The sequence below is a fragment of the Anomaloglossus baeobatrachus genome, chromosome 2, assembly GCF_048569485.1.
Source record: "Anomaloglossus baeobatrachus isolate aAnoBae1 chromosome 2, aAnoBae1.hap1, whole genome shotgun sequence".
NCBI lineage: Eukaryota > Metazoa > Chordata > Amphibia > Anura > Aromobatidae > Anomaloglossus > Anomaloglossus baeobatrachus.
This window is the reverse complement of record NC_134354.1, coordinates 42,713,414-42,726,406: the sequence shown is the minus strand read 5'-3', so window position 1 is coordinate 42,726,406 and position 12,993 is coordinate 42,713,414. Positions and strand designations below refer to the sequence as shown.

At 50.4% G+C, this 12,993-nt stretch overlaps 1 protein-coding gene across 4 annotated transcripts in view; it reads right to left on the bottom strand.

Annotated features, from left to right (window-relative positions):
* Nucleotides 1-1,630: 1,630 nt before the first annotated feature.
* Nucleotides 1,631-12,993, bottom strand: part of GART (phosphoribosylglycinamide formyltransferase, phosphoribosylglycinamide synthetase, phosphoribosylaminoimidazole synthetase) — a 133,615-nt gene continuing 122,252 nt past the window's right edge. For all 4 annotated transcript variants that reach the window (XM_075335010.1, XM_075335013.1, XM_075335012.1 and 1 more), the window contains 2 exons: nucleotides 4,595-4,710; nucleotides 1,631-3,969 (listed from right to left, as the gene is read on the bottom strand). In XM_075335010.1, coding sequence (XP_075191125.1) covers nucleotides 3,766-3,969; nucleotides 4,595-4,710 — 320 coding nt within the window. In that variant the 3' untranslated portion in view covers nucleotides 1,631-3,765. The remainder of the gene's footprint in view (nucleotides 3,970-4,594; nucleotides 4,711-12,993) is intronic.

Below are 12,993 nucleotides of genomic sequence, written 5' to 3'. Positions count from 1 at the left end.
CAGCCTGAGATGCCTGGGACCCCCTTGAAGCACGGATTAACTCCAACTGAGGGGGACCGGGGAACATTGACGCAGCAGTGTCCATGGTCTGAGTAACTGGCCTGGCCTGCAAGGTCTCTAGGATTTTTGTCATAGTGACAGACATCTTGTCAGCAAAAACTGCAAACTCTGTCCCCGTCACCGGGACAGGGTTCACCGGTGACTCTGCCTGGGCCACTACCACCATAGACTCCGGCTGACGAAGTGGCACAGGGACCGAACATTGCACACAATGGGGGTCATTGGAACCTGCCGGTAGATCAGCCCCACAAGCGGCACAAGTAGCGTATACAGCCTGTGTCTTGGCACCCTTGTGTTTTGCGGATGACATGTTGTCGTCTCCTCAGAGCAATATAGGGTATACAGCCAAGAAGCGACCTTACAGTGCAATATATATATATATATATATGGTATAGAGAAAAAAATACACCAATATAACACTGTGGCACTAGTGGGGCCAGCACTAATGTGCTGCTTACCGCCCGCTTAACGCGGGTGTGTGGTCGCCAGAAATCCCTTGTCTGGGTCTCCCAGAGCCTGTGTCCGTTCTCCAGCCAGACTGCATGTAGGAATGGCTGCCGGCGTCCTGTGGAGAGGGGCGGGCCCTGGGCGTGTGCAGACAAAGTGCGGGAAACCTGCGCCCCACTGTGCTCAGTGAGAGGGCTGGAGTATGTAAATAAGACTCCAGCCCTCGGCGCTGACTATCGTACAGCGTCTCTCCCTTGCCCTGATTGACAGGGTGGGGGCGGGAACGAAGCGGAGCTAGGCCGCAAAAGCCGGGGACTAGATTTATAAGCGCCGCCGTCGTAAAAGCACGGTCGGCGCTAAGTCCCCGGCGCACCACAAGTCTCAGCCGCGCCGCCGCTCCAGGGGCGGCCGGCGCGGCAGTCCCCAACACAAAGTCCCTCAGAGAAACTGTGACTGTAACCCCAGCGCACAGCGCTACTGTCCCCGGCGCACTAGCACACCCAGCAAGTCTGGAGTGTGCGCGGCCTGTCCATACGGGGACACAGAGTACCTGAATGTTGCAGGGCCTTGTCCCTGAACGGTACCCAGCTCCGTATCCAGCAGGTTCTACGGGTCTGTGGATGGAGCCCGGCCTCAGGGCTTGGGGGCCGGTAAGATCCCACTTCCTCAGAGCCCCTCAGGGGGATGGGGAAGGAAAGCAGCATGTGGGCTCCAGCCTCCGTACCCACAATGGGTACCTCAACCTTAACAAACACCGCCAATAGGAATGGGGTGAGAAGGGAGCATGCTGGGGGCCCTAGTATGGGCCCTCTTTTCTTCCATCCGATATAGTCAGCAGCTACTGCTGACTAAACAGTGGAGCTATGCGTGGATGTCTGACCTCCTTCGCACAAAGCTTGAAAACTGAGCAGCCCGTGATCCCACGGGGGGGTATAGCCAGAAGGGGAGGGGCCTTACACTTTTTAGTGTAATGCTTTGTGTGGCCTCCGGAGGCAGTGCTATACACCCAATCGTCTGGGTCTCCCAATGGAGCGCCGAAGAAAGGAAACATTGCACACACCCCAATCACCAAACTATAGTAATCTACACTCACATATACATCTTTATCTTAGCCAAAACCTCTCTTTTATTTGAAATACTGTACATCAGGGTAACAAAAAGGAAAAAGTATTTACAGAAACATTTCTACATATAACCGTAACAATGCATGTACAGATCAAACTCTGGGCCTTTTCCTGCATTTTACATGCAAGACGTCTTCTAGGAATGTACAACATGATGAGATGGCATCGCCCTATGTGGTACAAGGTGGTGAAGACTGGACAAAGGAAAAACGGAATATGGCTAATACTTTAGTGTTCCTAAATGTGTGTGGCTTTTGGTGGGAAACCCGATACAAAGTCCCAGCTCCGGTGGCCAACGTGGCTCTGTAATGTGGGACTGTAGGGACTCCATGATGCTGTACCTTCATCCTCTGCATGGACCCCATGTGTGTATCAGCGTGTCCGTCATTAAATGGAAATCCAGTCAAACCGATCTTGTGAAAGGTCATCGATACGAGTAACAAGAGGACATTGGTGAAGTCTGGACCAGCACAGATTTCTAGGAGGGCTCTACTATCCATATTCTCTGGCACCTGTTACTCCCTCATTGGTAGGCGACAGATCCCTGCCAGCTATAGTGCACCCGTCCTAAAACGGATTTCTAGGCCAATTAGATGTCTAATATAAAATACCAAAATTAAACCTTTTTCATGGACTATTGATGCAAGTCATCAGCAGAAGTGAAAGGATCCTTTTAATTAAGAAGCGCCGAAAAGTTTTGATCACTCCATAAAGCCCTTCTATAAGTGTGGTCCAAGATCAAAGACAATCGTATCATATGTATCTATGACAAACAAAAGATCGTTTAAACTGGAGTGCTCCTTTAAGTGATCGAAACTTATTTTGGTCCAAATATTGAGTGATAATGTATTGACTTATTTCTGAACATTGTTACCAGATTGAGTACCAAAGCCTTTGTGTAGACAGATGGAGAGATAACATTCTGGCTTACTGCAGCCACCACTAGAGGGAGCTCTCTGCATTATTATTGACATTGATGTATAACAGTGTGCACTGAGCTCCCTCTAGTGGAAGCTGCTGGCAGCCAGTATGCCATGCTTTAAAGGACAACATGTGATTTGGAGAAATAAAAAATAAAAAAATTAACCTGCAGGTTAATAGTGTTGTGAACCTTCCCGGCACCCAAATCAAGAACTCTGCTGCCGGGAGGAAATTAACTTTATTCATCCCGGCAGCGTTCAGTTTCTAGTCATAGGAGTGGCGCCTGTGTGGAGGTTTAGTCACCAACGTATAGTGAGGGGCGGTTGGAACCAAGACCCCAGCACTGACTGACAGCAAACTCTGCATTAGACCCTGCTGTCAGTCAGTGCGGTGGGGGCGTAGTTACAGCTGCTGTTCACTATACACTGAGCAGTGACTAAACTTGCTCCGGCGCTGCCTCTGACTGGAAGCCAAATGCTGCCCCAGGAGGAATACAAGTTAATTTCCTCCTGGCAGTGGGGCTCTCAGGGCACCAGGCAAGTTCGGAATGCCATTAACCTGCAGATTAACCCCATATTTGCAGGTTAATAACTTTTTTGTGTGTTTCCTCCCCTCCCCATATGACAGGTTTCCTTTAATGTGAACCTGACAGCTAATACCTGCTGCCCGATCACAAGCATTTATCAGGCAACCTGCCCGTAACACTTCAGCCAAGTATGTGACTCAGAAGCTGCGGCTAATTTAGAGAAATACATATTGTAATAGCCGGCTGGGGACAACGCACGGCAGACTAGTTGGACAGAGGGGGTCCCCAGCAGTTTGATCCCGCCTATCCTTGATTGACAGGTCTTTCCCGGCGTGAGAGTCCAGCCAGTTTCTGATACAAGTTGCCTGTGGATCGGGCAGGATGTGTCAAGTTCCCTTTAAGGCTAGTTTCACACATCCGGCATTTCACCGGATTTCCGGATCTGGCACACTCTAGTACAGTGTAATACAGAGTAATGGCATCATTGCATGCTGTCATATGACCAGAGCTTGCCGCGATGCCATTGTACAGTATTAATACTGTACTGGAGTGCGCCGGATCCGGCAAAATGCTGGATTTGTGAAACGGGCCTTTGTCTACATCTATTCAGGCCATTTGGAAGACTGTATTGGAAAAAAACAAAAATAATAGAGCTACATAGATTTAGAAAGTGCTCGGCACACATTCTCAATGGTTACATGGTGGGTTCTTGGTCCAGCAGATTTTGCCATCTTCCCCCAGTTTTGCTGCTCCACTGGCAACGAGCTCCAAAGCTGCAGGAAAAGCTTTGTGTTCAGCTATCTTCACCCGTTCAGATAGGGTGTCTACAGTATCCCCAAACTCTACAGGTACGGCCTCCTGATAGACGATGGCTCCTGCATCAACCTCCTCCTGCAAAAAAAGCAAAACGTCATTTCTGAACCTAAAACAAGGAAAAAAAAAAAAAGGGGCCACTTTTCTGACTTGTTTTATAGCAAGAATTTAGTAAAACAAAGAATTCAGGAAATTAATTTCTTCAAACTCTGCAAAGTGCTGTCCCTCAGTTAATCCTCCTGGAATCATGAGTAACTTCACACACCTGGGCGTGCCTATTCCCATTGCCAGCTATAATATTTGATCAGTGCCAATGGTGTCAGAATTTAAGACGCACCCTTTTGATAAAAAGCCTTATGGTCCAATTATACAGGAGGGATAATAAAAAGAACATAGATAATGGTTCATTTTAAAGCAAAATTTGCTTCATTGAGAATGGAGCCATTTATCTAAAAGGGTCTTCCAATAAATGTATAGCAGATGAGGGTCCCAGCGGTCATTTTCCTGTCACTAGAGGAGGCCAAACATGCACGGTGCTCTCCATTCACTTTTACGAGATAGCGACCACCTCCCCAATCACAGCGGCGCTCGTACGACCTGCGTCCTTCATCTAACGAGTATCCTGTGGGGCTCAATAGGATTTTCCCTTCAATCATACAGTATCCAATGTAAAATACTATATTAAAGCTTTTAATGTACTTACAGCAACAAAATGCACAGTACAACCGGTGACCCTCACGCCGGCTTCCAGCACCAGCTTGTGTGCGTGCGCTCCTTTAAATGATGGAAGCAGCGATGGATGGATATTGAGAATCTTTCCTGGCAAGAAAAGTAAAAGAACGTCCGTGATCTGTACCACAAAAGTCAAGAATATGAGACTTTGGAAATAAAAGTCGTTTATACTAAGTGACCACCTTAGTGGCCCGCCCTATTAGCATGTAATAAAGGAATGATCCCCTCTATGAACCAAAAGGGAAACTCATTCAGAAAATTGGCTTTGGAGTGTCCAAAGAGTTCATGGGTGGTGATTTGAAGAGTTGACATTTCATGCTACATTTACGAGACAACCCCTTAAAAAGGCAACTATCTAATCAATCATATGGCAGACGCTCAACACTTTAAAAAAAACAAGCAAAAAGTTGAGACAGGCAAAAAACACAAAACAAACACCAAAATGAGTGCTAAAATCATTGCCGTAGCCAAGTAGAGTGGTTTGAGTATCTGAAAGTAACGGTCGACCATCTAAAAGGTAATGGGGATGACCCGACAACAGGCAAGCAGAGGATTGGCATGAGCCGTGAGTTTTCTATAAAAAACATCCATACCCAGTTTTACTAGGGTCATAAAAATAAATAAAAAAAAAAAAAAAGATTGGACCAGCATCTCCAAACAATCAGGTGTTAACAGGTGCAAGCTGAAAATTCAATACAATTAAATAAATACCAGTATATACAGCTGCACTCAGTCTGGATAGAGGAGTTTTAGACAAGGGTCCCAGCAAAGAGATACGCCTTGTTACTGGCAGCTGGGCTCTCATGAATTCGTGACTTTGTGCACCAAGTGTTTTTTATGGAATAGGAATTTTGGAACTGCATTACTCACATTGAAACTATGTACAAAAAAAAAAAAAAAAAAAAGATACTTGGGGTACAAATTGGCCAAATGATGTGAGCTTAGCAGCCAGCGGCATGGCGTATCTCATTGCTGGAACTAAAAAATAAAACTCCTCTATCCGGACTAAAAAGAGAATTTTGTTTACTTACCGTAAATTCTTTTTCTTATAGTTCCGTATTGGGAGACCCAGACCTTGGGTGTTTAGCTTCTGCCTCCTGAGGACACACAAAGTACTACACTCAAAAGTGTAGCTCCTCCCTCTGAGCTTAAACACCCCCTGGTGAGCCAGTCCCAGCCAGTTTAGTGCAAAAGCTGAAGGAGAATAGCCACCCACAAGTAGAACAGAGCAAGAGCCGGAACAACCGGAGACTCTGTCCATGACAACAGCCGGTGATAACACGCGGAACAAGAAAATTGCCAACAGGCAACAGGGAGGGTGCTGGGTCTCCCAATACGGAACCATAAGAAGAAGGGAATTTTGTTTACTTACCGTAAATTCCTTTTCTTCTAGCTCCAATTGGGAGACCCAGACAATTGGGTGTATAGCTTATGCCTCCGGAGGCCACACAAAGTATTACACTAAAAGTGTAAAGCCCCTCCCCTTCAGCCTATACACCCCCCGTACTGCTACGGGCTCATCAGCTTTGGTGCAAAAGCCCGAAGGAGGAAAAAATTATAAACTGGTTTAAAGTAAATTCAATCCGAAGGAATATCGGAGAACTGAAACCATTTAACATGAACAACATGTGTTATACAAAAACAGGGGCGGGTGCTGGGTCTCCCAATTGGAGCTAGAAGAAAAGGAATTTACGGTAAGTAAACAAAATTCCCTTCTTTTTCGCTCCTTATTGGGAGACCCAGACAATTGGGACGTCCAAAAGCAGTCCCTGGGTGGGTAAATAATACCTCATAATAGAGCCGTAACGGCTCCGTCCTACAGGTGGGCGACTGCCGCCTGAAGGACTCGCCTACCTAGGCTGGCATCTGCCGAAGCATAGGTATGCACCTGATAGTGCTTCATGAAAGTGTGCAGGCTCGACCAGGTAGCTGCCTGACACACCTGCTGAGCCGTAGCCTGGTGTCGCAAGGCCCAGGACGCTCCCACGGCCCTGGTAGAATGGGCCTTCAGTCCTGAGGGAACCGGAAGCCCCGAGGAACGGTAAGCTTCGAGAATTGGTTCCTTGATCCACCGAGCCAGGGTTGACTTGGAAGCTTGTGTCCCTTTACGCTGACCAGCGACAAGGACAAAGAGTGCATCCGAGCGGCGCAGGGGCGCCGTTCGAGAAATGTAGATCTTGGCGGACGTAGGTTTCCTAGCCTGTCTCATAGTGGCAATGACCTCTTGAGATAATCCTGAAGACGCTAGGATCCAGGACTCAATGGCCACACAGTCAGGTTGAGGGCCGCAGAATTCAGATGGAAAAACGGCCCTTGAGACAGCAAATCTGGTCGGTCTGGCAGTGCCCACGGTTGGCCGACCGTGAGATGCCACAGATCCAGGTACCACGACCTCCTCGGCCAGTCTGGAGCGACGAGGATGACGCGGCGGCAGTCGGCCCTGATCTTGCGTAACACTCTGGGCAACAGTGCCAGAGGAGGAAACACATAAGGAAGCCGAAACTGCGACCAATCCTGAACTAAGGTGTCTGCCGCCAGAGCTCTGTGATCTTGAGATCGAGCCATGAATGTTGGGACCTTGTTGTTGTGCCGTGACGCCATTAGGTCGACGTCCGGCATCCCCCAGCGGCAACAGATCTCCTGAAACACGTCCGGGTAAAGGGACCATTCCCCTGCGTCCATGCCCTGGCGACTGAGAAAGTCTGCTTCCCAGTTTTCTACGCCCGGGATGTGAACTGCGGATATGGTGGATGCTGTGGCTTCCACCCACAGCAGAATCCGCCGGACTTCCTGGAAGGCTTGCCGACTGCGTGTCCCACCTTGGTGGTTAATGTAAGCCACCGCTGTGGAGTTGTCCGACTGAATTCGGATCTGCTTGCCTTCCAGCCACTGCTGGAACGCTTTTAGGGCAAGATACACTGCCCTGATCTCCAGAACATTGATCTGAAGTGAGGACTCTTGCTGAGTCCACGTACCCTGAGCCCTGTGGTGGAGAAAAACTGCTCCCCACCCTGACAGACTCGCGTCCGTCGTGACCACCGCCCAGGATGGGGGTAGGAAGGATTTCCCCTTCGATAATGAAGTGGGAAGAAGCCACCACCGAAGGGAAGCTTTGGTTGCCTGAGAGAGGGAAACGTTCCTGTCTAGGGACGTCGGCATCCTGTCCCACTTGCGTAGGATGTCCCATTGAAGTGGACGCAGGTGAAACTGCGCGAAAGGGACTGCTTCCATTGCTGCCACCATCTTCCCCAGGAAGTGCATGGGGCGCCTCAAGGGGTGTGACCGACCTTGAAGGAGAGATTGCACCCCTGTCTGTAGTGAACGCTGTTTGTCCAGCGGAAGCTTCACTATCGCTGGAAGATATAATGGTAAACAGGAGAAGAAGGGAATTTTGTTACTTACCGTAAATTCCTTTTCTTCTAGCTCCAATTGGGAGACCCAGACGATTGGGTGTATAGCTACTGCCTCCGGAGGCCACACAAAGTATTACACTAAAAAGTGTAAGGCCCCTCCCCTTCTGCCTATACACCCCCCGTGGGATCACGGGCTGCTCAGTTTTAGTGCAAAAGCAAGAAGGAGGAAAGCCAATAACTGGTTAAACAAATTCAATCCGAAGGAACATCGGAGAACTGAAACCATTCAACATGAACAACATGTGTACCCGAACAAACCAAAAATCCCGAAGGAAACAGGGGCGGGTGCTGGGTCTCCCAATTGGAGCTAGAAGAAAAGGAATTTACGGTAAGTAACAAAATTCCCTTCTTCGGCGCTCCATTGGGAGACCCAGACGATTGGGACGTCCAAAAGCAGTCCCTGGGTGGGTAAATTAATACCTCAAGTTTGGACTGTAAAAACAGCCCTTCCCTACATGGAGGCAACCGCCGCCTGCAGGACTCTTCTACTTAGGCTGGCATCCGCCTAAGCGTAGGCATGCACCTGATAAGGCTTGGTGAAGGTGTGCAGACTCGCCCAGGTAGCCGCCTGGCACACCTGCTGAGCCGTAGCCTGGTGCCGTAATGCCCAGGACGCACCCACAGCTCTGGTAGAATGGGCCTTCAGCCCTGATGGAACCGGAAGCCCAGCAGAACGGTAGGCTTCAAGGATTGGTTCCTTGATCCATCGAGCCAGGGTGGATTTGGCAGCCTGCGACCCCTTGCGCTGACCAGTGACAAGGACAAAGAGTGCATCCGATCGGCGCAGGGGCGCCGTGCGGGAAATGTAGATTCTGAGTGCTCCTCACCAGATCCAACAATGCAAATCCATTTCATATCGATGAAATGGATAAGGACAAAAGGAAAGTAAGGAGATATCCTGATTGTGATGAAAAGGGGATACCACCTTAGGGATAAACTCCGGAATCGGGCGCAGCACTACCTTGTCTTGGTGAAACACCAGGAAGGGAGCTTTGGATGACCGCGCTGCTAGCTCGGACACTCTCCGAAGAGACGTGACCGCTACCAGAAGGCCACTTTCTGTGAAAGTCGAGAAAGTGAAACATCCCTCAGAGGCTCGAAGGGCGGCTTCTGGAGAGCAATTAGTACCCTGTTCAGATCCCATGGGTCTAACGGCCTCAGTACGGAGGGACAATGTGACAAACCCCCTGCAGGAACGTGCGTACCTGAGGAAGTCGTGCTAGGCGCTTCTGAAAGAATACAGACAGCGCTGGAACTTGTCCTTTAAGGGAGCCGAGCAACAAACCTGTTTCCCAACCAGATTGCAGGAAGGAAAGAAAAGTAGGCAATGCAAATGGCCAGGGAGACACTCCCTGAGCAGAGCCCTAAGGTAAGAATATCTTCCACGTCCAGTGGTAGATCTTGGCAGACGTCGGCTTCCTAGCCCGTCACATGGTGGCAATGACGTCATGAGATAATCCTGAAGACGCTAGGATCCAGGACTCAATGGCCACCCAGTCAGGTTCAGGGCCGTAGGATTCAGATGGAAAACGGCCCTTGGGACAGTAAGTTTGGCCGGTCTGGTAGTGCCCACGGCTGGCCGACCGTGAGATGCCACAGATCCGGGTACCACGACCTCCTCTGCCAGTCTGGGGCGACGAGGATGGCGCGGCGGCAATCGGAGCTGATCTTGCGTAGCACTCTGGGCAACAGTGCCAGAGGGGGAAACACATAGGGTAGCTGGAACTGCGACCCATCCTGAACTAAGGCGCCTGCCGCCAGAGCTCGTTGATCGTAAGACCACACCATGAAACTCGTGACCTTGGTGTTGTGCCTAGACGCCATTAGGTCGACGTCCGGCCTCCCCCGAAGGCCCCAGATTTCCTGAAACACGTCCGGGTGCAGAGACCATTCCCCTGCGTCCATACCCTGGCGACTGAGGAAGTCTGCTTCCCAGTTTTCTACGCCCGGGATGTGAACTGCGGATATGGTGGATGCTCTGTCTTCCACCCACATCAGAGTCCGCCGGACTTCTTGGGAGGCTTGCCGACTGCGTATTCTGCCTTGGTGGTTGATGTATGCTACCGCTGTGGAGTTGTCCGACTGAACTCGGATCTGTTTGCATTCCAGCCACTGCTGGAAGGCTTGCAGGGCAAGATACACTGCTTAGATTTCCAGAACATTGATCTGAAGGGTGGACTCTTGCTGAGTCCACGTACCCTGAGCCCTGTGGTGGAGAAAGACTATTCTCCACCCTGACAGACTCACGTCTGTCGTGACCACCGTCCAGGATGGGGGTAGGAAGGACCTTCCTTTTGACAATGAGGTGGGAAGAAGTCACCACTGAAGAGAGTCCTTGACCGTCTGAGAAAGGGAGACGTTCCTGTCTAGGGACGTCGACTTCCCATCGCTTTGGCGGAGAATGTCCCATTGAAGTGGACGCAGATGAAACTGCGCGAAAGGGACTGCCTCCATTGCTGCTACCATCTTCGCTAGGAAGTGCATGAGGCGTCTTAAGGGGTGTGACTGGCCTTGAAGGAGAGACTGCACCCCCGTCTGTAGTGAACGCTGTTTGTCCAGCGGAAGCTTCACTATCGCTGAGAGAGTATAAAACTCTATGCCAAGATATGTCAATGATTGGGTCGGTGTCAGATTTAACTTTGAAAAGTTGATGATCCACCCGAAACTCTGGAGAGTCTCCAGCGCAACGTTCAGGCTGCGTTGGCATGCCTCTTGAGAGGGTGCCTTGACAAGTAGATCGTCCAAGTAAGGGATCACAGAGTGACCCTGAGAGTGCAGGACTGCTACCACTGCTGCCATGACCTTGGTGAAAACCCGTGGGGCTGTCGCCAGACCTAAGGGCAGGTCTACGAACTGAAGATGCTCGTCTTCTATAACGAATCGCAGCAAACGCTGGTGCTCTGGAGCAATCGGCACGTGGAGATAAGCATCCTGATGTCTCTTGATGCTAGGAAATCTCCTTGAGACCTTGAGGCAATGACGGAGCGGAGGGATTCCATCCGGAACCGCCTGGTTTACACTGCTTTTTGAGCAGTTTTAGGTCTAGAACGGAACGGAAGAGCCGTCCTTTTTTGGCACCACAACCAGATTGGAGTAAAAACCGTGACCTTGTTCCTGAAGAGGAACAGGGATTATCACTCCTGCCTGCAGAAGAGCATCGGCTCGGTCGAGAGGTGGGGGAGTTCTGAAGAATCGAGCCGGAGGACGAGAACAAAACTCTATCCTGTACACGTGAGACAAAATGTCTCTCACCCACCGGTCTTTGACCTGTGGCAGCTAAATGCCGCCAAAGCGGGAGAGTCTGCCACCGACCGCGGATGCGGAGAGAGAGGGCTGAAAGTCATGAGGAAACCGCCTTGGTAGCGGTTCCTCCGGCTGCCTTCTTTGGGCGTGATTGAGCCCGCCAGGAGTCTGAGCCCCTCTGAGCCTTTTGAGTCCTTTTGGACTAGGAAAATTGGGACCAGCCCGAGCCTGGAAAGGACCGAAACGTCGACTGTCCTTCCTTGGGTTTTGTTTGATCTGGGCTGGTGTAAGGAAGAATCCTTACCCTTGGCCTGTTTAATGATTTCATCCAATCGCTCAGCCAACAGTCTGTCACCAGATAATGGCAAACTGGTTAAGCCCTTTTTGGAAGCAGGAGCTGCCTTCCATTCCCTTAACCCCAAGGGTCTGCGCAAAACCACGGAGTTGGCGTACGCCACCGGCGTACGGCTCGTAGAGTCCAGGACAGCATGAATAGCGTAAGTCGCAATGCATGCGAGGTTAAGGACGCCACCTGCGGCACAGATGTACGTGTGACAGTGTATCTGCGCAAGACCAGCTGAAATAGCTTGGAGTGCCCATACGGCTGCGAATGCCGGAGCAAACGACACGCCGATAGCTTCACAGACAGATTTCAACCAGAGGTCCATCTGTCTGTCAATGGCATCTTTAAGTGAAGTCCAATCTTCCACTGCAACTATGAGAAGCGGAGAAAAGCTTGTCTGGATAAGCGTAGTGTTTCTGGACTGCTCCTCTGAGTCAGAGAGGCCCAAAAAGTACTGAATTTACGCTTGGGATACCTGAAATGGAATTTCTCCTGCTGAAGCTGCCTCCTCCACTGGAGGGGCTGAGGGAGAAATATCCACCAGTGTATTGATGGGCGCTATGAGATCATTCACCCTGGCGTCCCATTAGGAGCATCCAGAATGAAAGCGGTCTCAGGATCAGAAACCTGATCAGCTACCTCATCATACAGAGAATCCTCTCGCTGAGACCCTGACCAGTGTGTGAAGTCGAGGGTCTCTCCCAGCGAGCTCGCTTAGGCTGTCTGGGACTGTCGTCCGTGTCAGAGCCTTCAGTCTGGGATGTATGGGACCCCCTTGGAGCACGGATTAGTTCCAACTGAGGGAGACCGGGGAGCCTTGATTCAACAATGCCCATGGTCTGAGTCACCGCCCTGGACTGCAAAGTTGCTAGAATTTTGTTCATAGTCCAAGACATTTTATCAGCAAAAAAACTGCAACCTCTGTCCTCTGGACAGTTTCACAGGTGGCCCTCTCTGGGCCACCACTAGCAGAGACTCTACCCATTAGGGGTTAGTGGAACCTGCCGGTAAAACAGCCTCACGTGCGGTACAGACAGCATAGAAAGCCTGTGCCTTGGCCCCCTTGCTCTATGCTGACGACATGCTGTTGTCTCCTCAGAGCTATCTAGGGGTATATCGCCAAGAAGCGACCGTACAGCCACAAGTCTCAGCCGCGCCGCAGCCTCCAGCGCGGCAGTTTCCCACAGATAAACTCACTCAGCTAAGCTGCAGTGAGTATAGTTCAAGCGCGCAGCGCTGTTGTCCTCGGCGCACTAACACGCCCAGCAATGCTGGCGTGTGTCTGTGTATGGTCTTGCAAATATAAGTACAAGGATAAAGTACACAAAAAAACACTGTGGCAATAGTGGGGTCAGCACCAAGGTGCTGCTT